The sequence below is a fragment of the Rhagoletis zephyria genome, unplaced genomic scaffold, assembly GCF_001687245.7.
Source record: "Rhagoletis zephyria isolate East Lansing unplaced genomic scaffold, Rhagoletis_zephyria_1.1 Rzeph_scaffold_00142, whole genome shotgun sequence".
NCBI lineage: Eukaryota > Metazoa > Arthropoda > Insecta > Diptera > Tephritidae > Rhagoletis > Rhagoletis zephyria.
The window spans coordinates 88,131-114,879 of record NW_016157226.1 but is presented as its reverse complement, the minus strand read 5'-3'; the positions used below and the strand labels follow the sequence as shown (position 1 = coordinate 114,879).

Below are 26,749 nucleotides of genomic sequence, written 5' to 3'. Positions count from 1 at the left end.
ATGGCACACCTAGATCTAAAGAGAACTAACTGAAAAATCAAATCAGGAAATATAGTTGCATGTGGATCGGTATAACGATAGTGTTTTAGTTAGTGAATATAATAACGAAGCTAAGTCCTATGAATTACTTTATATAAAAATTGTGCAACATTTTATTTGAGTTGATCTCTGTTTAGACATACATACCTGTCGATAAGACATCGTGAGCAGTCATCAGTAAAATTTAATGTTTTTTACATAAGTACAGTGGTCGAAATAATTATAGCCGCACCACATTTTGACAAGTTTTAACATATTACTTTTGTTGTTATTTAATTTTTAGAATCATTCAATTTCGAATTTTCCACGAAAGTTTGCTGATTTTTTTTTTAATATTGCACAAAGTTTGAAACTTGAATTTACACGGGTTTTATTAAATAATGAACGATATTTTTATAAAAAAATAACCAAAATTAATTAACAACAACGATAATATGTTAAAAGTTGTAAAAATGTGGTGCGGCTATACATACATTAATTATTTCGACCACTGTATGTGTGTATATACTTAGACTGTTAGATATGTATTTTAGTTTGTAATTCTCTTATAATTATTTCATATACATACAAACCTAAATCCGCTGAGCGTATTCAATCTTAAGACTGACATAAGCCGACAGCTTATTATTATGCTACAAACACCTATTCGTAAGTGTATAAAGGAGGAAAATGAATTTAATGCTCCTTAATGACAAAAATAGAATACTAAACACCACTTATGTGCCAAAATACACACACAAAGCCCTACACACACACACAGCCCCTGCCATACCCTGCGGGGAAACCGCGGACTACATCTTATATGTCGAATTTAGAACTAGTTCGGAACTATCGAAAAAGGGATGCAGCGGGTGCTGGTTTACATTACATAAATATGATTTTGGCGGCTTTTTCGTTCAAAAGCATTTTCATTCTGCACTTGCTTTTTCATACTGTGGTAATACAAAACAAAAGTTTGTGTTAACATTTTAACATCTTGGGACCGTCTGGAATCTAACAGCGAGCACCTCTGCAAAGTCAGCTACAGCCAAAGGTATTTAAACTTACATTCCTTACAATTATTCAAATAAATTTAATTTAAAATTGAAGAAACATTTCTTTGAAAATAGTTTAAAATCGCACACGGAACAACCGTAAAGATTGAAAAATCATTATACTTTTTTCTTTCGTCTGTCGAATTTAGAACTAGTTCGGAACTATCGAAAAAGGGATGCAGCGGGGGAAAATTGCAATTGACACTTCCTAGGACATCGCCATGTTAAATTCGCCAGCTGTTTGTATGCAAAAGAGATTTATCGCGAACCAGTATTGGGTCTAAATGTATTAGAAGCGCACCAGTTCGGAACTAGAGATTTTCCCCACAGGGTAGAGTTGTCATGTCGTAAACACGCATTAAATATTTTTCCTTTGTTTGCTACATTACTTGAGCTGGAAAAAAGCAAATCAAACACACACACATACAAATATACATACATATAGTGAAACAGAATAAAGCACCAAAATAGCAAAATTACTGCCATTGACATGGTAAACACATAATTTTCTTAAATACTTTATAACATCGGCATTAGTCTTGCGTGGCTGTTATCTGCCAGCAGCATAGCGAAAGCTTTGAAACAGGCAATTCTTATTTTGCTCGATCGTATTTGCTTTATTGCTATGTAGACGTCTTTACTTTTGATTTCGTAATCTTTTTTCACTTACATATCTTTGCGTTATCTTCGTGAATGTCTACTTAATCAGCATAGCATGGCTTGTAATCCTGTGCTATGCTTTGGATGTTTCTTTTTTAATGTATTTCGTAATAAATATACTTATGTATATAGAAATTTATTATTATTGTCCTGACAACAACAATTCAGTGCCGATTTAAGCTTGTTGAAACGTATTAATTAGAGTCTTTATTGTTATAGTTCATTATATGAGATCTCTGGCAGCTATTAAAGTTGTAAAATTTAACGATGTACTGACACAAGCAAATAAAAGAAGGGATTAGCAAGTGTAATGCTTTGTATAAAATAATGATGACGCTAGAGCTATTTTTTCCCCAGCACATTTAAGGGCAGAGCAGGTTGCTAACGACAAGCAGAGGGAATTTTTTTGCCTGAATACTCGAATATTACACAGCCGTAGATGCCGCAGACTCCGCAGTAGATGAATTTGAGGCACCAATGGCCAAAGTTAGATTCTTACCTAAATATAAATTTTGATATAGAAAAACTACCAAAAACACTTCCTATCAATAAGACAATACTTTGCTCTTTTAAGAATTGAATCGATAGAGATTGAGCAAATAAACATTGCATGGTGACTAGAATACTGTAATTATTCCTTTGCTCTGTTGCCAAATTTCGGATTCGAATGTCTGGTCTCCTCGGCGCTTACGCTTAGACAGCTCGTCGAATATCATTTTTTTACATTTCATGTCCTTATCGCTAAGCTGAGAGCGCCGCTGGACTGTCAGATAAAAAAATGTAAAGCCTTTGAAATAGATAACGACTACCGTACTGCAGTCTATCTTCAGCTCATCGCTACAGAGAGAAAGACAGTGAGTGAGTGAGTGGCCCAATAAACACAACGAATTCGCCTCGAATTCGAGATAAGCTCGTTTTCTCTGATAAAACTATCGATACGATACTTCGCGACGATAGATCGGCGAATTCGAATTCGTAGGAGAGTCACCTATCGAATTGCTGGCGAATCGAGGATATTTAATTTTTCTAATCGTTGGAGATTCTATAATTTTTATTTTTCAAATCGTTGGCGATTCGAGAATTTTTTATTTTTCGAACCAATGGAGATTCTAGAATTTTTATTTTTCGAATCGTTGGAGTTTCTATAATGTTTATTTTTCGAATCGTTGGAGTTTCGAGAATTATTGATTTTCCCACTCAAGAACTCAGCTCGCTGGTTTTTTGAGATTGAAATTTTTTCGACACAAGTTTTATAGGATTTAAAAATCTAGCTATCTGAAATGAAATCTATAATATAAATAAACAAAAGGTAAAAAATGTGCGAAAATTATGAGTTATTAATGAATTTATTATAAATATGAATCCGTATTTAATTTTTAACAACATCAATAAACAGTGAAAAAAAAGATTTATATTTCATTAATGGAAATGCAATAGCAGCAGAGGATGGTTCGATTTCTAGGGACACCAGAAAATGTGTAGCAAATAATTTAACATTAGTGAGAGAGGAAGAGAGCAACTTTACCTTATCTCTTCTTTAGATGGAAAACGTATCTGAAAGTTTCTGATAAAATAAATAATAACAGAATTGACCCTTGACAAAGGACACTACAGAAATCCATAACGGACGCAGGAAGTTTCAGAACACAATATATAACGCTTCTACACTGGCGAATCCAAATGGGACAACAAGAACTAAAAAGTCGTTACGCCCACTAGGCCATTGTAGCGTCTTTTAGAGTGTTTACGAACAACGACAGTCGAACACAGTACTATCTACAGATGGGAGCAGTGATGAGTACATGGTGATTTTTGTTAAATATTTGCAAGGTTTTAAAGTTAAATTGTTTTTGTTATTTTTTCATAAAAATATGGTTCTTGTTTTAACCAAAGCCATATAAATCAAACTTTGAAACTCCATACAGTGCTTATAAAAATGTAACAACTTTTCATAAAAATTTTGAGCTCTTTAATCTGTTTTTTGAGATTTTTTTTGAGGCGGCTTTTTGCACTTTTGCAACCGCTTAGAACTTTCACTCTATTATACTTAAGTTTAATGGCCTTAAAAACTGAATATCCGAAAAAAATTCTAAAAAAGCAGATTAAAAAGCTGAAAATTTTAATGAAAATTTGTTAAATTTTTACAAGGTCTGCATAGAGATTGATTTATATGGTTTTGAATATTTATGAAAAAAAAAATAAAAAAATTTTAACTTTAAAAACCTTACAAATATTTAACAAAAATCACCAGTATTAAAAAAAATCTAAAAACTTTCGTAAAAATTCGATATTTTTAATTATGTTTTTAAGAACGATTGTGAGTATACAATTGTACATTCTATATCAGTATAATAAAGTGCGAGTTTGAAGTAGCTCAGGACAGTTATTTGCATCCATTCGCAGTATTTTTTTACATAAGTCTCTTAAAAACATTTTCTTGTAGATACGTGGATCTTGTAGCACTGGGCCCATAGATGTCATCTGAAGTTTGCTTTAGATATTAGCAAATGATTAGTTGGAAATTTCAATATGGAAGATTAATTTATGTATTAATAAATCTGCTTATAATATTAGTCATATTATAGTTAGAAGAACAACAAATAATATTTTTTCTGACATCTTATGTAGAAATGATTACTAATGGCACAATTTCCCTAAAAGACAAAACACTGGTACCATAATTCCATGGTGAATTGTGCGTACATCCATACGCCAGCTACCGAGGTGTAAGCTATGGCGTTTATTTATTTGCGACTGATTATGAGTAATGTGACATCAAAAGATTAATGCCAAACGCAATAAAATAAATCGGGGCTAAGTAAAATATGTCCTGAATGACGCTAATAACAAACACACAAAAAATAAATAAAAAATTGCTTAGAGGCGATGCCAACGGGGGGCATTCCCGCGTATACTTATAAATAAATAAAAAAAATCATGTATAGCAGAATAAATTTACAGCAACGATAGACAGCCGAGAAGAGCACTAACAACAATAAGTTTGAGTAGCATTAATGATAACAAAAAGTAAATAAGCGCAGCTAGAAATCTAATGGACGACAACAAATTGGGGGCGGCAACACAAACTAAGTAAAAGCAACCAACAAAGCAAAGCAATGTGGCGAAAAAACATAGCCGGGAGGCAAGCGAGGCATTGAATGACGGCGAGTCGGTTAGTCAGCACAGAAGATAAAGTACGGACTGTCAAGCGGAATAATTTAAGGCAGAACATGCCAAAGCTACCACAACAAGCAGTTAGCAATGAGCAAAACCTATAATAGCACTAACAACAATGACTACAATAACAACAACAAGTTAGTATAGCCAATAGGAAGAGTAGGTAGTTGTTTGATAGAATAGAAAGAAGAAGCTCAGTGGCAAATAAGGAATACCGGCAGCGACAACCTTAACAACGCTAGCATTGGTGACAGCATTAGCTTCAGCGTCAACTAAGCCGCTGGCGAATGAATGAATGGAAAAAAAACGAGAGAAAAATAAATGGAAAGCAGTGAAAAAATATATAGCAAAGCATCAGCAATACCAGCAGAGCGCCGACAAAAGCGCCGGAAGGAAGCAACGGCAACAAGACAGGCGACTGATGTGACACGAAGGAATAAGCATAGATAGCGGTTGAGCAGTCACAGCAACAGCAGCAGGACAAGGAGCAGCAAAGCAAGCGCGAGATTGAGGGCTTTACTCTGCTGGGGTGTACGAACGCGGCGACGCTGCTGGCAACAATGGCAGCGTGGTAATAAATCTGTTTAATTTATCAAAGTTTCATTGTATTGTGACACTGCTGCTGTGGCAGGAGAAGTAAGAGCTGAGTACGAGTAGAAGGTGTCAGTCAACTGGTAGCAAGCGGCGCGCGAGCGTGTTATCTACACATATGTGCTATATGTACATGTGTACGTATCTATGAGTATTTATGCAGCTACATGATGGATGGGAGCAGTAGATATTGCTTATGTATAAGAAAAAGCTAAGCACACTCAAAGAATACGAAAAGCAGATAGACACAATGGGAGTTATAAATATACTTAACTACATATCGACGTACACTTAGCTATATATATTAGTTATAGAAGCAGAGTACATATGACAATTAGCACTAAAACCTAGTCCATTTCGAAAACAGAGAATTTACTGGCTTAAAATAGCAATGAAAGCGATTTCAAGAAAAGCACAATCATAACATAGCTCTGATTGAAAGTAAAATAATATATTAGGGTAGTCCATAACATATCAACATTATGCGGCATCATTGTTTTTTTTATTCAACGTTGAAAATAAATATATCAACGAAAATTTTTAAAATTTTAGGATTTGAAATAGATTTTTTTCAAAAATTGGAAATATTTTGACTTTGGCCAGCTACATACATATAACTCAGCGGGTTTATGAATTTATATGAACGCGTTTCAATAATATGTAAAATTCATGAGATTCTAGGTGTGGACAGTTTTCTTTAGTGGAACATAGTTTTGCGGAGGCAGAACTTAATATATGCATTCTACACAACAAGGCACCCCTGAAGTGAGAACAGTTTGGTGTGTGAACAGTTTTAAACCTTACTATTTGTAAACGGTTGTTAAGATAGCCATAGTTTTGGAAACATTTCCTGACTGAGAACAATTTTTTACAATTTAATTGAAAGCTTCAAAAAGTTTGACATTTCAGTTTATGCGAACATGTGGCAAGGATGCTGTTGCTATGTTTACTTGTAATAGTTGAACGGTAATTTTCCATTTCGATTTGTGCACGCTGTAAATAGTTGGGGTTGAGAACAATTATGTAGTACATGTTCGTATGAATATACCTACATTAGCCTATTAAAAACAGGTTATTAGATTCTATACTGGAAAAATTTATTTTTTTTACTGAGAATACATAGTCTTTCGGCAGCCGTTTGTAATGAAAATGCAATTTTCAGACAAAAGCATCATACTTGTTTATAATAAGTTATATTACGCTGATACAATTCGTTAAGAGGTTTCGTTTTATTGCTAGGAGTTATTTTAGTTTACTATGTTAACCCTTCGTTTTCGTACAATTCCTATTTTTGACAACAGTGCTTATTTTAGCGGCGTTCTGCATTGAGAACAGTTTTTTCCAAGTGATTTGTAAACTAATCGATAAAAATAGCACTGCGTTGCGATTATTATTTTAAATTACAATAAAATATGTTTCTGGGAACAGTTTTTGGGAACAGTTTTTTCTGCCCATAGTTTGCATACCAATCATAAACATTCATTTATAGCTTGAACTTAGTACATAAGAAAGATATACCTACATATATAGTTGCTGACATATGTACATATATCATCGCCTTTTTCTCTATTTCAGTGACGATGTTTGTTATGTCTTTTTGCATTTCAGGTGACGATATGTAGTGCTGCATCGAGAACAATTATTGAAACGATGTTTAAAATTTTTATAGCTTTACTTCATATCCAAGAATATTTTATGCAACAGCGCAAAAAGCATTGCAGTCGGTTCTTTCTGTGTTTGAGTTGAATTCTACACCAATTTTGGACCTTAAAAATTTCAAACTACGTTATGCTTTTCATTATCGCAAACTACTATCTCTATATGCATTCTTGTTTTCCATTCTAAGCTAAATAAAGACGTCTATGCTACTTTCGTACCATAAAGCTCCAAAGTATTTTTTGTGTCTTTTTATCACCAATCTTATTCTTATCACAACGGCTACGTGTGCTGCGTGCTCTACGGGCTGGCAGCCACTATAACTCTTTTTCTTCTTTTTATCCTTCCAGCCTAATTTGAGCTCAAATTCTTTGTTGCAAATCCGTAGACCATAAAATGTGAAGTTGATGAATAAAGCCTAATTAAAACAAAAAGTAAGACAATAATTAACGAAATTGCAACAATACATACATATCCATACACACTCCACATCTTGCCAAACGAGTTCGCCGACATGTCACTCATACGCCATGTTGAACGACGACGTCAAAGCACAACTTCCAGCATTTGCATTTGCTATCTCAACCGGATACCACGTCTATTTCGATTATAAAAGTATGCAAATTACCATAGCAATAATTCGGTGCAGTCAAAAGAAGCAGAAGCATTCGTAGATATGTACATATGTAGCAACTCCACTACTACTTTTTTTTGTTTGTTTGTAAGCCAACTCCAATTCCAACACTAATTCCGACTATTATTTCTCGGTTTTTCTACATTCCCTGCTTTTCCATTACTTTTTTTATGTTGCTTTTAAATTTTTTTTCTGCTTTTATTGAAGCTTATTGTGCAGGAGGTTGCTTCCGCGCTGCCGTACTTCACTGTCTTTTCGGCTCCTAGACAGCTTCAGCGCTCTGTATTTGACTATCTGTCCTACGACGTCTAGCAGCATATCTCGCTGAATCGGCTGCCCTTTTCGGTATCGCTGTGTGAGTGCTTGTTTTTTTCCAAATGCGTACTTATGTACATACATAAGTACTTACTTAGGTTACTGTAAAACATAGCCGTACAAACGTGGGTAGCGCATACACGTATGCAACTCTTTTAACTGCCTGTCTGTGGCACTGCAAATACTTACATATCAATCCTACCAAATTTACTGCCCACCATCATTGCTTCTAGCATTCTCCCACTCAGTCATTATGCATCTTCTTCTGGCGCTTCTCCCCACCCACACCAATGCTCTAAGCTTCTTATATTCAACGCAGGCAATTCAGATTTCTTGCACAAAAGTAGTAAAGTACTTTTAATACTTCCGGCATTTCCATCTAACTCGAGCCGAGCACGCTCACTAAGCGGCGGCAGCAGCAGCCATGAGTTGCATGCTGGGAGTGTAGGGTTAATGCAAAAATGTCACTCTGTCTCTGCATCGGTCTCGGTCTCCGTTTCATTGTCGGTGCAAAATGCAAGTTGCCTTTTTCTGCAAATAAATTTAAATGCGTATCTCATGTTCCATGATTGTTCATCTTACATTTCTGCCCGCTTCGCTGGTTGTTGCACAAAATGCATAAACGTGGCGCAACTTAAAAAGATTTTATTCTTAGCTCTTTTTCTAGGAAAAATATTCATTTTAGTTGTGAAACATGTTCATGAATTTAGAAGGATCATATAGTTGCTAGACAACCATTGGCTGGTAGAAGATATTAATCACGAAGGGGGGCGCAATCATTGTTGGAATTGTGAACCTATGTACTTTAATTTCTCATTTTAAACGAGAAGAGTGGGAAAAATGGCCAACAAGAAGACGACTTTGATTTTAGCTATATACAATTTTTATTCTCTGACATACAGCACGCGTCGAGTTTATATGGAAACAACAGATGACCCTATCGTCTACAAATGATGAAACAAATGTTCCAGTCGCAAATAATGGTTCCCTCAATGAGTTCGATTGATCGCATAAGATGGGTGAAGCCAAAAGTTGCGCCACAAATTCAGCTCCTTCCTAAAGCTCTGTCATCCTAACGAAGGCGAAAGGAAGTCACGTTGGTGGTAAGCCTGATTAGTTAGCCTTCATAAGAAAGCAGCGTAGAGAATACTTTTTAATTAGACTAAAATGCTTTAGAAATTTCTACAAGGAGTACAACAAGCGTTAAAAAAATCCATGAGAAACGCTGAAAAGTATGTATTAGGGAACAAACTCTATGCTGATATCGAAGGGCACTTTGATACGAGCCGAAAAGGCTCCAAACTACCTTCAGAAACTAAATGGCGACTGAATGGACATATGCTTCTGATGATATGCTGGGCATACCTATGTATGAGCACGCACTTTTCAGAGCGCACTACATCACCTACCTTCGATGAATTTGCATTCAATCTTTCAATGGCATTGGATGACTCAAAAGTTAATCAATGGTAGAATGAGCAATTATTTACTACGAACCGTGAAAATATGTGGGACTAAAGGGCATTTTTCCCGCTGCAATCCAAAAGGCATGACGGTTTTACGCTCTCTATTAGCCGTAATTTACAAGGCTTGTCTGAAGTTAGCCTACTGGCCTTTTTCTAACGGTGAGAGGGCAATTTTTCCTCGCGAAACCCAATAAATTGTCACTCATTTCTTTCTTTCTAGAGAAAATAATTGGAAGCCTCGGAATATAAAGCGCTCGCTCAAGAAGGCATCAACGTGATCTTCTACATGAAGTTACCGAAAGCATTCGTAACAGACGAAGCCGCAAAAAGGAGAGGATTACATACGTCATGCTGAGATTTTAGTCTTAGGATTCCCCTTACATTTTCCAGCTATTGAAGATTGGGAAGCCGGCCTACGTCGATAGCTCAAAGATAGAAAAAGGAGCCAACTCAAGTCTCTACTCCGACGACCTTCAGATAAAGCCTGCCTGATAACTACAGTGCCTTTCAGCAGAGATCTGTGTCATAGAGAAGGCGGCTTGTCTCACACAGGATAATAAATCTCTGTCAGGGAACACGGCTCAGAAATGCAAATTAGCTAAGCTGTTCTGTTCTACAAGGAGGGTTGAAGAATACACCAAAGTCGTAACAAATCACGAATCAAAAGGCACGACTTTGAGATCTCAAGATCCATGTGGCCGAGAAGCGGTAAGACTTGCACTCGAGAATAATTGACGCTAAACCAATTTTCAGTAAGGGCTCTTCCCGGCATCATAACATGTCACTGTGCCCATAGAACCAATGCATTGCAATGCTCCATCGATGGTGTATACTAACAAGTTACCTCTGCAGAAGTCTACGAGCTGACGAAGAAGAACAATCGATTCTAATGACCTCCAATGTCAATGCCCTCATTGGTGGGTTTACGGGCTTGACAACCCCGGGGTACCCAGGCAAAGGCTGCCAGTCCTTGATTCGAGTGGGGTCTCAACTGACAGAAGTTTTCGGCTTTCGAGGTCTGACCAGAGACTTAATTCTGGTACCACGGGAAACAGAATGCCCCCGGAGTGTGTTCGCGAGCGCGAGGAGCAAGACTAGCGAGACAAGCAAGACGAGCAAGATGTGGAGATTTAGAGAAGTTATCGCTGGTGAGGGAGCAACACATGGATGAATGAAGGCGGTGTGAGGTGAAGTTGTCTCTGGTTAGGGAGCAACACAGGAAAAAAGGAAGATGAAGTGTGAACAAATCGATCAAGTCTGGCAAATGAAAGTCAGGGAGACTCGAGCAAGTGAGCACTACTCCGGTCTATTCTTGGGTACCGCCTCTCGGGAGTATCGTGGTGGCTATGGTTTAACACGCAAATGCGGTTAAAATTAATTCATTTCATTGCAAACCCAACCTACTACCATTTTCTGTGCGCTATATATAATCCAATTTGCGTATTAAATAAATCCGTATATTTCTCAAAGTAAATGGCTTGAATTTTATTAAAAGATATTTTTCTGCTCTTTTTTGTTGTTTGCGCTCCAACTCGTTACCGCCAAATAAATTGCATCAATTACCTTCAAAGCGCCTTTAGCTATGCTACATTCAAGCTCCGTCGCTGATGCTACTTCTGTGCATATCTACAACATTTCTATGCCGGCTTAACACTTGCAACAACACGAAAAGTAGCAATAGCATAAAAGCAAAAACAACAAAAACAATTATAGTCAAAATAATAGAAATAGCGAAATACCACAAAAAAGGAATAGAAATAGCAAAATATTTACCACTAGTACTGTGGCATTATCTGCCACTTAAGCTGCTGTTGTGGTGGGCTTTTGTGTGTAGCCGAGCTGCAATGCCGCGGCGCGCTTCTCTACGAGACGATGCTGTCAAGTGCTGTGGCTATTGAAAAGCATTCGGAATGTGCCAACTCAATTTGAATTTTTAGATTTCTCTGGGACTTTTTACTCTTGCATTTATCACCATATTCCTATGCGCATAAATACATACATATATTTGTATATATATGTATAAACGTATATAGCTAAGTACATGTGCGCATTTGTGTGAACAGTTTTAATTCGCTACACAATCGCACATTGCGAAATTTTTTAATGCCAAACTAAGCGTACATGAGCGTGAGCGCGCGCTTAGAGACCAACAACAAATTCACTAACAAATCCTACAAACCAAAAATGGAATTAAAATAAAACTATGTAAGTAAATTCATTTTAGCCCCGCACAAACACGTACACTTAAATACATATATGCAACAACATGCCACATGCCACTGAGTGTCAGTGTGAATTGAATGCGCGAGTATAGGGCTCGTAGAGTGGAGAAGCCGCTGCTGCTGGTGCTGTTCAGTACTTATCGGTGGTGGCAAAGCTGCGGTATCATGGCTGCTTTTGTTGGTTGTTGGTTGCTGGTAGTTGTTGGTGGCGACACTGATTCAACAACAAAATTAAAATATCCCCCCAAAAAATTTACCTCGAAAACAATGCACGAATTCTACTTTAGAGCCTTTTCACAATTAAATTCCCTTAAGTCGCAGGCAGGGAAGGGGGAGAAGTGCTGTGAAGGCAGCGCGGTAGAGGATTATGTTTGGTGGGATAATGTCACAGCAGTAGTAGTGCTTGCCACTGGAGATGTGTAGGATTGCTTGTTTTTCTCTTCATTTCATTTCTGCTATCTCTACTTATGAAAAAAGGGCATTCATGCATTCGAGAGCAAGGCTGCTGTGCGCAGACAGACCATGAAGGTAAATACTAAAAACAATAGATTAAGAGGTATGCGATTTGAATGCGGTAGCATAGGAACTTCGTTTATATTTACCTTCATGGAATTAAATACCCCACAAGGTCATGTAGTTATACCCGTAGTTGTGCATATGTACTGGTGGTATATGCAAAATTTGAAAAAAATATTAGATTTTTTTTATAAACTAGCAAATACAGGGCATGCACCACTGCGCCTTAAAAGTATTTTTGTGTTTTCTTGGTACCCGTATTGTATTATTTCATTTATTTTATTAATTTAATTGAATAAAATTTTTCAAATAAGTGGCAAGCCTGCTCAAAAATATATTTGGTTGTAAACTCTCCTAAACCTCTGCAGTTTGATAGTCACATTACAATATTTAATTTATCTTATAAATTAAATTAAATTAAAGTTTTCAAATATGTGGCAACCTCCACAAAAATACTTTGGGCTGTAAGCCTTCTTAAACCTCTTTCTTTTGACGGCCATATTGCAATATTTAGGTGGCAACTCTCTATTTATTTTCTTTTCATATCTTAAGTTAGACCCCTGGAAATACGTCGGTGAAAACTGCATTCAATTTCATATATTAGTTTTCGAGTGATGCGCGTACAAACATACAGACAGACAGACAGACAAAAATTCTAAAAAATTTTTGTATGGCTTCTGTTGCTCTAATAAATACTCCCCCATAATAATTTTTCTTTGGTATCTATAATGTACAGATATCGACCTGTTAAAATTTTATTATATGTATAGATATAGATCATACACCTTCAAATCATTAAAATCGCCGAAAACAGGTGTTATACTTCCCACGGAAGATCTCATCTTTGATCTGTCCTTTGAAAGGATCAGCAGCAGCCTATCGTTCAGTCACAACCAAAAACGTGGGGGAGGGCTACTAGAGCGGGTTTAATTTCGAAGTAAGACCTGTGGTCTGAGACCGGCTATGATGTTCTGGATATACCTAGTTTTAGTCACACCAATCACCACGTACTCTGCTGCAGTAGGGTGGTACAAAGGAGCATGTGGAGAAGGCAATGCAACTTATGTGTTAACTGAACCCTTTTGGATTGTGACACGACGATCGGAGTTCCGAGCACGGGGAGTTGTTCAAATGGTTTTTCAGAGCAGTTGGAGTATCCTTCGGAAGAAAGTACGTCGTTAGATTTCCTACAATGGAGCAACGTAGAGATACAGACACTCTCTTGAGATGTTCGGTGAACACTCTATACCGGCGGCTCAAAGACTGAAAATGGTACTGGAGCTGCTTGGCATTTGGACGGTAACTTCTGATGCTTTACTTCTTTGGACGCAATGGCAACTTTCTTTCAAATAGAAGCCTTTTCAATACTGAAAGTGACAGACTGAATAATTGGAGAACGTGGAGCGGACATAACCCAGGGTCTGAAGTGCTCGCACCTCTTCAAAGATGGTCCAGGAATACAAACTGAAGCTGAACACCGTTGAAAAGTGGAATTAGGTTGTGTGGGTGTGGGTGGGACGCTGCCGTGATCAAGGCAGCAAACTGGCCGATGAATTGGCGAGCGGCGGTTCTCTGGGGCGTCCATTTACACCGGAACCAATTTTGGGCCCAAGCATAGCGGGAACCCACGGGTATATCAAGGATCTCATAGAAAAAACTCATAAAAGACTTTGTTGTGGTGTTGACAGCTGCAAAATAACCAAGTGTTTCCTGAGAACGCCTGTAGAGTGGTAGCAAAATTGCTTCTCAGATAAAGATGGAGTGATCTACGAGCCCTGATAGGACTGATAACGGGGCACAATCTATGTGGGTGATAAATGGTTACCATAGGCATCATCGACGATCCACTGTGTATATCCTGTTTGGAGGATTAGGATAGTACAGAACATTTTATCTGTCATTGTCCGGCCTTCGCCAAACTTAGTGTAAACGTTTTTGGGTCGGATGTATTGAGAATGGACGAGATACACTCGTCTTTCCTCAAACTGCTAAGATTCATAAAAGAGTCTGGTAAGTTTGCAGAGGAGCAATGAATTTCCACCTTCACCTACATTTCCCATTCCTCTAAATCCTGTGTCTAGGTCTTAGGTCTTAAGTAGACAGAGCAATATTGCCAGAGTCGTAGGAAAGATTGTTTTTGGTTTTTCCATTCCATCCTTTTGGATAAACTGTCCTACATCATTCACATTAAATATATACGAGATTTTTGTAGAACTCTATTACACTGCCGTAATTTTAGCAAGCTTATAGAGCGGGCCATTTATTGGCGGATTTTTCCCCAATAAGTATACTTCGGGATAGTTTTGAAAAAAAAGTAAGCCTCCATAAAGAATTTTCTTAACATCAAAGGGGCATTTCATGGTCCCTCAAGCTGCTTCAACAGGTCAACAAGTCACGGCAAATCCCGCAAAGAAAGAAGTCTCGAACACTCTCGAAAAATTAAGTTTAATCGGGTCTGCCTCGCTTAGCGATTGGTTTCTCAGTTGAGGATACACCCATGGGCATTGCAAAAAAAGGTTTACTGTCAATCAGCTCAAAACGAAATCTGTGCTTTTCACTAAGAAAGGAGCACAATTAGGACCCCCATAATCTCAATGGAACTACTCTCACAAATCCTCTCATGCGAAGTATCTGGACGTTGTACATATTAAACACCAAACTGAGCTGTAGACAAGCGCGTAGAAAATACCACTGTGCACAAATATTAAAAGGAAAACACGTTCGTGCGCATTAATAAATTTTTAATTTACTTATATTTGCGATGAGTGAGCTGAAAAAGGAAGATACCTGTTTGAACGCTTGTTCAGGATATGCCTACTACTGGCTTTCATCGTCCCATTGGTCGCTTTGTTGCTTTATCGCACATACTAGCTATTAGTCTGTAGGAGTGCACGCCTATCAACATAACCAACAACCAACAACGCACAACTTCCCAACTTCCCAACTCAACTCAATAATTCAAACGCCAAAAGAACTCGCTCGCGTGCGATAATACGCAAAATCTCCCCAAAGTTAGTTGGAATCCATTTAGGATTTCGCCGCGACATGGCGTAGAGCGCACGTAACCAACACCCAACCAAACAGACGTATACAGCAGTCTGTCTGCAATGCAAATATCAGCTAAAACACTGGTTTATACAGGCATTAACAGCATAACGCACAGCGGCGGCAGTGACCCCGAGATTTGCTCTATTCCATTGCAATGCAAAACTCCATCGCGCCGTGCTTTGCTTTATTCTCTTTCCGCTGCTCGTGCGCTGGCTCATAGTAAATATGTATGTACTTATGTATCGGTTTGTAGCCGTTTTTGTGGCTTGTATTTCAATGTCGCGCGGACGATTTACCTTATCACTTTTGTTCGTCGTGGTCACTGAAGCGCACAACGGTCGCTATGGGTCGCTTCTTTTGGTTGCATTAAGCCCATCGCACTATTCGTAGTTGTTGTTTTTTTTTTCTACTAGCATTTTTGTGTGCTCTTGTTGCTCTGCGCTGCTTTGCGGTCCGCTGAGTGTCCTTGCACTCAGCATTGCCACTGATATGCTTTGAAAATATTTGTGTATTTAAAATCCGCTTTGGTATTCCTGCTGGATGCGCTACTTTGTGAATTTTCATTCTGTCGCTGCTTGTTTTTAAAGAATTTGAAATTGAAAAGCAAAACGCGGAAGGGATTTTGAGTATACACTTCCACGCAGCTGAAGCTGTTTGAGTGCTATGACATAACTATAAATGTTGATTATAAAATTTGAAATTGATGGGATTTTAAGGGGTATATGAGGATTCGAGAACTCATTCCAAGCAGAAAGATAGATTTAAGTTTTAGGATGAACAAGTGGGGAGATACATAGTGACATTTTTTGGCTGTCAACTTTTTTGGTTATGTACTAAAATTGATGTGAGGAGAGTTTTAAAGTGTTATATGAACACTAATCTATCCCGCCCACTTACTGTTATGAACCATTTTAGTTTTTCCCCAGCCCCTGAGTTTTGAACCCTAAGAGTAGGGATGAAACCATACGGGTAAATACAAGTACATACTCGATACTTTTCGTTCGATACCAAGCTCTTTTGGAATTTGGCTTCGATAATTTTTCTTCCACTGTTATTCTTAAGCGCATTGTTCTTCATGGCTGCTTGATTGCCAGCAAAAACCGCAAGAAGGCGACAAAGTCGATATAATGCAAAGAATATGTGCTCCAATTGCTTCACCAAAGTCGATATAATGCAGCCCAATTGTTCGATTGGAAGAGTAAACTGGTGAATGCTTAGTACAGACGTTTCAATACGATATGAAACTCAATGCGTAACTCTATTAGACCCCGTTCACATCATAGCTGCTTAACACGTCATGTGAACAGGGTTTTATTCTTCGCGTTGAAAAAACTAGCAGAAAAATAGTAAAAATAGAAAGTAATAGGTATCGATACTAAAGATCCGATATTTTTTAGGTATCGATACTTTCTTTCGATATTACTTCCAAGTAAAAATATCGATACCTGTATGGTATCGTTTCCGCGTATCTAAGCGCCCGTCAACGATCCTTCAAGATGTTCTCCAGACTTTTTCCTTCCACAGTTCTCTTCGTCGACTGAAAGAGTTTAATCGCAGTCTTATATATTAAAATTATGGTGCCGAGTTGCCTGGAGAACACTACAGTCGAAGAAGTTTGCGAGTTTCTTGCAGTCAAATTTACCGTAGATTAGCTTTTCGAATACTCGCCATTTCTGTTCCAAGGAAACGATGTATGAATGACAAGGCGCACATACACTGGCGGTCAAAACTGGATGAATGGTATTTTGTTTTTAATATTTACAATGTTTTTCCAGCTAAAGTTTGTTTGTAATTTTTTTAATAAATTTTTAACCCGAAACCATATAAATCTAGCTTTCAAAACTTATACAAAACTTCAACAAAATTGTCATCAAAATTTCTTAAGAATTGGTTTTCAAGTCGATAGCATCAAAAACAATGAAGTTGTTGATGTAAGTCTGTCAGATGAGGTATATGGTGGCTATATGATATAGTCTCTTGAACCGATTAAAATTTGGTAGGTCAACACAGAAGTACATTACAGTACATACCTCAACCGAATTCCGGCCTGATATCTTTATTTGTTTTAGACGTTATGTCAAAACAATAAATTTTTGGCCCATAATGCAATGAGCGCTGCGTGGCCGACTTTCGGTTCTGTAGGAACCATTTTCGGTTGTTTTGGAATGGTTTCTCAGTTCGTTTTACTTATTTTTTCTGTTACTCTCAGATAATTTTCCGGTTCTTCCAGAACCATTTTTCGGTTCTTTTGGAATCGAGTTTCGGTTCTTGGGGGACTTTTTTTCGGTTCTTTTGAAATCGAGTGTCGGTTCTTCCGGAACTGTTTTTCGGTGCTCTAAAGGACCTTGTTCTACGGACTTGGTTCCTCGATTCTGTGCATTACTATCTTCGACGGGTCATACAAATGAATGAATGAATGATCTGCAATTTCATGACACCTCCGAAAGACAGATCATTTTTTATGGGAAGATTTCTTACAAGAAGTGCTGCAATGCTCGGCATTGCCTTCCGTTAAAGCTGTTAACAGAAATGATTACAACTTCTTGGTTTTGGATATACATACACATACATAGCCGAAAAAAGCACTGTTTGTTAATTGTTTTTTTTTTTAATTACTATTTAATTTTTTTATTTATTTTAATTATTTTAATTATTTAATTATATATAAAAGTTGGAAAGTAATTCGGCAAAAAAAGTGTTTTAAAAGCCACTCAACATAGATGTCTCAAAGAAATTTAAAATCCGTATTTTAGCAACAAATACTCGCATTTTTTAGCTTTTTTCCGCTAGGTTTCCCCACACTCAGTATAATTCCAAAAGCTGATTGCTTTGCATTTTGATACCTGCTACGAATAAAATTCTCCCCCACCTTTGCAATTTCATTTTCAATTTAATTCCATACAATGCGAAGCAAAGCGGAAAAAAATAATCACTCACTCGCCGTTGTAAATTTTGAAGTACACGCGACTTTGTATTATTTGAAGTGTTCGAGAGAAAAATTGAAAATGGCGGCGGACATAATATCTGGCGGCTGCCTAGCTACTATGCACGTTTTTTTTCATTCCTAGCAACAATTGTGTTGAAGCTTTGTGCAATTTCGAGCAGCCAGAACTGAACGTACCAACTCAAGTTTTGAAGTAGAATTGCAAAAAAAATGGGAGTGGTGGAAGCTTAGTAGTGGTTTTGTAAATGCGACGCGCGGTTTTGTGTTCATCGTCACACAAAAGACGCCAACGTGAATTACAAATTCAGCACAATGGTCTTTTGTTCATTTGTAAAATCCGTAAAATAAATTAAGGACAATAATGAAGTCCATCAACGCAGGAGTGGAACAGGAGAGTCGAAAACGAAGAATGAGAAGTTGAAGTAAAATAGCAGTCTCGTACGCTGAGTGCCTGGAATGCCAGTGACTAGCACGAGAAGTGGGAGAAAAGTGAAGACAATTTTTTCTTTAATTTTTTTTTTCGAATGAAAATAAATATCTAAAATGCTGTAGACGATGAAGAAGGAGCGATTACTATTTTCAATATTTTTTCTACACTTTGCTTTATAGCGAACACTGAAAAGCGAACGCTCACTTTTCGACAAAGTGAAAAATCATGATGAGCTGGTTGGCAACGCCACAATAAATGGAGCTCATAGAATTTGCAGGAAAAAAAAAACGCACAAAAACACAAATATGTACAAAAACGAAAACGCTGTGCCAGAAAGCTTGAGTAATAATATGGCAAAATGAGTTGGACATTTGGAGCCAACAGCAATTTTTGTGGCCCCCTCCAACAACAATGTTCGCTGCTTCGCCTTTAATAATAATAATAAAAAAAATGACAAACAAGAAAGGCGTACAATGTGCACAAAAGTATGCAAGGAATTTTTCAGCTGACTGTTGATTGTTGGCTGACAAGTAGGTTAGGTTTTAATAACCAAAAGTTGTATTGTAAAGCAACAAAAATAAAAATAAATTTAGGGAAGAATGCGCAACTTTGAAAGCCGCTCACTACAGATTTTTGTAATTTCTTGCATTTTTATAATAATTTGTGCAAACTTTTAAATACTCGTTATCGCAACTGACATTAAGCAGTTTAGGTTTCAGATATTTAAATTGCATTTTAATAAAAGGTGGACGGCAAGTAAATGCGGTTAGTACAACGCTTAAATCTCATAGAAAGCTTCGTGCCAAAAAGTATGCAACATAGCGAAGACCTGATACAAAAAAAGGAGCTGAGTGGATCATTTTCATTATCAGAGAATTATTGCGATCGGTTACCCGAAGTGAAGGGGCCACGCAGATCGACATCAGTAGCTAATTCAGCTTTTCCGCGGCGAATGAAGACCCCGCTGCGCCTATGCCAGTTAGATTTAGCAAGCAAGAATAAGATAGCGCCGAATAATATATAGCTATTTCATTATTTTGAGCTGCGGCACGGCGATTAAAAATCTTAAAGCAGTACAACTGCGAAACACCCGGTTTCTTTGATCACCAGGGGAGATACAAAGAGACCTGCTCAATGGAATCCAAGTTGAATAAGAAGAAATCTTGACTATTTTACGCCGGTTTAGGATTCTCATACAAAAATAACTAAATATATGGTCTTCGAACAGAGAAAAATATGATGTAGGTTTACCAGCTTCATATAGATCGTAGTCGGCGATGGTCCTTACTCGGAGCACCTCAGATCATTAAGTAGTTTCTTCTGACAAACCACTATAGCGCCTTCCATAATAAGGTTTATGCTACAAACAAGGTAGACAGTTTTCTACTAAAAAGCCCATACTTTCGTCGAAGGCCCAGCGGCTGTGTAAGCAGCAGAGGCCAAAGTAGTGAAATCAAGGTTTAGGCCGAAGTGTCGTTCAGTTTTTTGCATCACAAGGTGCTTAGTTTTTTTTTTATCAATTTACCTATACCTATGCCTTGAGGACAACACCGATGGCGGCACCCACGAAATCTTACACATGCCACCAGCGGACTTGGTAGCCAAGAACATAGCGTTAACAAGTGCCGCGGGGCTTTATGCCGCAGGACAGCTTTTATTCAGAACGTATGGTCACAATAGTGTCATCCTGAACCAGGCGAATAGACTACGTGTTCCCGCGTCTGAGTTTCGAAAGGTTTCTAGAAGTTATGATAGAAGTTGACGGCTGGCGTAAGAGCGTGGAGTGGAAAGGAAACGCAACGCACGTCTACAAAGACGGTCCTAAAATGGAGGAAAGGAGTAGGGGCTGCAGTATTTTGCACAGAACCAGTAATTCATAGGTCCCTTAGGCTACCAGATCATTGAAGTTTCTATCAAGCCGAGGTCTTCGCAATAAGGGAAGCGACAGAGATACTACATTAAATTAGGTCGACATTAGCGCTTCACTTTCATATGACACAAATTCGATCACCGTGGCGGACCGTAAGGATGCTACAAGATGGCTCGCTGTAGCTAAAACCGTCCACCTATATTGAGTCCCAAGACACAATGGTGTGGAAGGTAATGAGAGCTGACAACCTCTCAGACGCCTCACTTACAACGAATATACCAATTCCAATTGGGGAAAATCAAAGCATCACAAGAACTGCTCGCTAAATGAAGGGCAGTGTTCTTTAACATTGCGTGAAAGCATTGATTCATAGGTCGTAAACGCATCTGGCAACGCTATGGACGTTATATTCGTCTATGTGATACCTCTATTGGTCAGCGAGCATCACCTATCCTAACCTAACTTATCTATTCTAAGCCAAAACACATATCCAATCCATTCACGCTTTTAGACAAGAAAAACTATATACATATGTACATATTTTTTGAAGTCTAATGAATGTAGAAAAATTTGGTATCTCTACTTCAAGAATTTTAACGCTTGCGATGGTATTTTTACAGCCAACTAACTAACTAAATAAATGCAAATCTAAATATTTTTAAACTCCGAAATATATGTCAACCTCTCATGTATGACTATTTCACACTTCCACCTGTACTTATGTATGTTTAGCTACACACTTTTAACTTCCACTTGCCTACACCTGCTCAACTTTTTGTTTTTCTCTTCTTCACATTTTCCAACTCATTGCAGGCAGCGGTGCAGCGGACCTCACCAAGGATCAGTGCAACAAAACAGTGGACATCTTCGAGGATGTCAGCTCGCCGGAGGTGAATAACATAAATGTGGGCCGGCCGTTGACCTGCTGGTACCGGTTCCGTACGCTGAAGGGTGCACCGCGCGACTTTGTGTTGCGGTTACGTTTTAAAAAATTTAAAGTTGGCACGCTGTTGAATGCAACACACTGCGAGGGCGGCCATTTGCAGGTGAGTGCACAGAAAGTAGTATAAGCACTGAGCGAGCGGAAGCAGACACAACAGCGCAGCAAACACTTGGGCCAAGCACTCAACACAATTTATAGCATACTTTTGCGTGTAGGGCCAATAGGAAAAATACCTTTGCAAATATTTTCGCACAAGTAAACAGGGTTTCAATTTATTTTTTTTATTTTTTATTTTTTGTAAAGGCTTTGCGCGCACGAGCGCCAACATATTGCATGCAGTGCGCAAATAAGACATTCAATCGTGTTTTTTTCACTCTTTTCATTGCTTTTGTTTTGCCGTTGGTGCTCCTGAAGGCATGCAATAATTTCAAACGCTTCATATGCACGCGCGCACACACACACACACATGCTTGGAAGTGCGCACTTGAGGCGAGGCGCTTGTGTTGTATGGGGAAATCTGATTTATGGCAACGGACAAGGGTGCAGCGACGCACTGGACCCCTTGTCTGTCCGGACAAAACAGTAATTTATGAGTTACTCAACTCGGTGGGAGTGCAGCAACGCAGCTGGTTGTCGCTGAATGGCACTCTATAGGCACATATGGCGCACAGCAAGGCCTGGCGCCTGCTGGTAGGCTAAGGCACTTTTTCGAAGCATTTTGTTTTTGCGGCGGTTGCTTTACTGCACTCGACTTTGTGTTGCGGGTTTGGTGCAGAGTGTCGTATGTGTTTTTTATTATGTTTTCGAAAGAGTAAATGATGACATATGAGTCTGAAATGGCAATAGACAGGGTTCGCGGAAACTGAAAATAAAAACATATGCTTTATGGCATCCAGCGGGCAATGGTGCGCTACAGCAGCATTCACATTCCCGCTAAGGCTTTGGATATCACCCACAAACGGCTACCTTTCTGTATTCCCAATATTGCACTATGAAGCGCGAGTGCTTCAAAGCGAAAGACAAAAAGCGCCAAAAAAATGAATACAAAAAAAAACAACTCAATACTGATAAGTTTTCCTGTACGAAGTAAATCAAATCCTCAGTCAAAAGCAAAAGTGTGATGAGATAATTGAAAATAAATAAAACTGAAAATATGTATGCGCATACGTCAAAGTAAGCAAGTTGTAAAGCCTCAAAAGTTGTGCATATCCACAAAAGTAACTAAAGCTTTCTTTTTTCGCCACAGCACGCCAGCTGAGCAGCACGTAAATTATTTCAAAATTGGTATTTCATGTCATCCTTTTCACCTAAAGTTTTGTGCTTTGCTGCGAATTTTGCTCCGAGCTATTTTTTATTTTTGCTTTTCGTTTTCATATTTGATACTTAAAATATATTTTATTTCACTTTTCCTTTACAGATTGTCGATGGCAATGCGAAAACGGATGTTTCGAATCGCCGTGAGCCTGGCATGTTTTGCGGTGAGGCGGAGCAGCCACAAACTTTCATCAGTGAGACCAACTATGTCAAAGTGCTCTTCCACACAGATAACTTTACTGATCAGGTACGTGCAAGCGATTACTCGTATTTGTGTTAATATTTTGCTACTTTGAGAAATTGAGAAAAAAAAAAATCAAATAGAAAAAACATATATGTACAATACAATACTGCTAGCTCAGAGTGCTACGTTCACTTTTTATGAAAATTCATATTTTGATATAAGAAGCAAAAGAAATAAAAAATACATCGTCTACGTCCAAAAGAGGTACCGAAAATCCGAACTTAAAGCACTGGCAAATGCTGTTTCCTCTCTAGAGCTTGCCTAGTACTGTTTGTATGCAGGTTGAGGCTTAATTCCTGCGTTAAGTGAAGTAACCATGAAATAATGTGAGTATTAGGCAACTGTGTGGTCAGAGGAAAATTGCATGTCAATCTATCAGTGAAAACAGAGTTACAGGGAAATTCTGGCTAAAGTAGTAAAAAATCTTTCGTAAGACAAACGAATGGCATATGATAAGATATGTAGTTCGAAAGACTCTTCGTTATTCTAGCAGAAAAGTTTTAGAAAAAGGCTCTCACCATTCGTGGTGAAAAGCTATATTGAGTTGAGGGAAAGCAGAGAGAAAGTGTGAGGAAAGCACAGGAGTGCCATTGGAGTCATCTGAGTTTGAGTTCTCTGCCAGTGGACTCTTTCTTTTTTTATAAAAATTTTGTACTTTCTTTATTTAATTTTCTTTTATTTTTACATTTGCTTAAAAATTAAGAATATTTTTATTTTATATAATTTTTGTGCACTTATTTTATTTTTTTTAATTTATAAATTATTATTACTTTTCTTTCTTTAGTTTATTTTTTTTTATAATTTCTAGATTTTGGAAAATATATTGAGCTTGAGGCTGTTTTATATGAAAAATGTTGTGGAAAAAACAAATTTAATTTACAAAGGTCGAAGTTATAGCTGCTAATTTGACACATCTCCTCATCAATTTAATTTAATTTTTAGAAACTTATTTGAGTTATTTTTTCTTTTTTTAAATTTACTTTTCCTTACATTTTTAGATTTCATTAAAAAAAAAAATGTATTTTTTAATTTCATTTAATTTTAAGAAAATTATTTCATAAATTTTTTTCTTGTTTTGAATTTAATTTTTGTTTTTCTTTCGTCAATTTCATTTTCCTCTAATTAATATATTTTTGTTTGTTTTAAAAGTAATGTTTTTATTTCATTTAATTTTTAGGATCTCATTTGTTTATTTTTTATTTTATATTTTGTCTTTCTTAAATTAATTTTCTTTTACTTTTAAGATTTTGCTTTAAAACTAAAAAAAGTCCTTTTTAATTTTTTTAATTTTTAGCTTCTAGTTTTTCATTTAATTTTTTCTTTTCTAATTAAATTTTTAAATTTTATTGTTTTAAAACGAAAAAAATATAAATTTCATTTACTTAAATTTTTTTAAATTAAATTTTTCTTTTATTTATAAGTATTTATTGTTTTAAAAAGAAAAATATACATATTTTTAAATTTAATTTAATTCAAAAAAATCTTGTTGCTAAAAGGCGAACAGCATAACGCTAGGACTTCCCCGTTAGCAGATCTTCCAATTAGTCTTTCGAAAGACAGTAAAGTGCTTTAGGGAATTTTTTTTTTTTGGTGACGGAATTCTCAAAAATCAACGCGATTTTTTTGCCGTTTGTAATTTGTGGGCTTCATTTGACTAAAATTGTATGGGCTATAAAGCTGCATACCCAAAAATCTTCTAAAAATTCAGAATAAAAAGTTGAAATTTTGCTGAAAGCTTGTTGAATTCTCCTAAATTTTGTATAAAGTTTGAAACCGTGATTTACATGGGTTTCGTTAAAGCTTAGACGATATTTTTATATAAAAATAACAAAAAAAAAAATTGTCTCTAAAAACATTACGAATATTTGAAGAAAATCAACACGTGGTCATTTGTTTGAGTCACTGTACTTAGTTGCCAGTACTATTGAGAAGCGATATACCAGGGCAATGTGAAATTAAGGTCATATGCACTTATGCACTTATGCTTCAATACTCTAATTTCCAGCGGTAGTAATAAATCCAATGGCTTTTTTTATTGGCATGGCGTCTAACGCTATGGATTGTTTTAGAACTCCTGATTACAAAACTCCATGACAGTCCAACAAAGGCTTCCAGGTCTATAAACCCATGCTTTCGAGTGCGTAAATTCCCCTTCCGCCTTCATACATAAGACAGGCGCATAATGGGTTAAGAAATGGTTTCGTATACCTAGATTACCACCTCGGATTTGACTGGCATACACCAATTAAATTTGAACTGTTCTTCTTTTTTATGTTGTTTACTTGCATATAAAAACAATGGCATCACTGTGAAAGAGCAGCAAATCAATAAACATTTATTTTTACACTTCCTTGTTCAGATAAAAAAAAAACAAAAAATATATGTATACTTGAGCATGTGTATATATTAAGCATTGTATTTATGTATATTATTATGCAATAATTTTACAGGTGTTAAATTTAATTAAATGTTTGAACAATATTCACTGTTGAGCTTTAATGATGTTCATTAATTAATCCTGACCGATTGGGCATTTTATTAATTAAATACGAGTATGATAATATTTTTTGTTTTTTTTTTTGTATTTACTATTCACTGTTGTTGCTAGTGGACATATGAGCGTACATACAGACATGAACCGGCATTGGAATTCACTATCCTGTTGAATTTGGTCAAGCTTATTTTTCATAAAAATACTAGAACAAAGAGGGCATATATGCAAAGAAGAAATATTAGTAAGGGAGAGGGTATACACTTTACAATCAGTTAAAAAATGGTCTGCAGTGACAAGATTGATATTGTCTCGAATAACTCCTACAAAAGGAAAGCTAGTAAGGCTATTTCAGTCTGAGGCTTTTACTTTCAGAGAGCTTTTCAGAATAGTTTTAGTCTCAAAATTGACGAGGGAGAATTTCGAAACTGTTTCGTTCTTTCTGGTGACAAAAAAGCCTTCTGACTATGTTATATATGTATTCCTTGTTTGATAAAAATTTGTAAGTATATCGTATATGAACTTTTTGTATCAGATTAGCTCCACAGATCTATGTTGTTGGTTTACTAAACTACTACTACTAAGGGACATATTGTCGGCTAATCAACTGCTCCAATTTGGTTCACTTGTCGAAGATTTTAATTGAAAAATCATACAAGCTTCAAACTTGGTGCAAAAGAAAAAAATCAACAAAGCTTCGCAGAATTTCGAAGCTTTTCAGTTAGATTTCTTAGAAATATTTTAAGTATGCAGTTTTGCCGTCCATTCAATTTGTGCAAGATTGAAGTTGTTAGGACTTACCGTAAATTTTTGGCAATTTTTTTTTTATGATGGTGTTGGACATTTTCTGTCATACAAAGTAAGATCGCTCAAACTGTTAAGGATAAACAAATGAATAACACGGTGAAACTCTAAATGACACAAAAAAAAAAACGCCGAGACACCTAAACTTAATTTTGCCTCATAGATTACGGATCTGTATACCATTTTTCTAGATCAATTCATTTTCCAAGGCCATTTTCATATAAATTTGCAAAAAAACGGTAATTTTAACAGGCAAAAATTAAAATAATAGATTTTTTGTATTTTTTTAATTTGTATTAAAGCCTACCTTTTACAAAAATATCAAACTACTTACGATGGATAAATAAAAAC

At 36.8% G+C, this 26,749-nt stretch overlaps 1 protein-coding gene across 7 annotated transcripts in view; it reads left to right on the top strand.

The window, feature by feature from the left end:
• LOC108381871 (uncharacterized) overlaps positions 1–26,749 on the top strand; it is a 283,017-nt gene that overhangs the window by 184,851 nt on the left and 71,417 nt on the right. For all 7 annotated transcript variants that reach the window (XM_017638310.1, XM_017638302.1, XM_017638264.1 and 4 more), the window contains 2 exons: positions 21,416–21,648; positions 22,963–23,106. In XM_017638310.1, the coding sequence (XP_017493799.1) occupies positions 21,416–21,648; positions 22,963–23,106 (377 nt within the window). The remainder of the gene's footprint in view (positions 1–21,415; positions 21,649–22,962; positions 23,107–26,749) is intronic.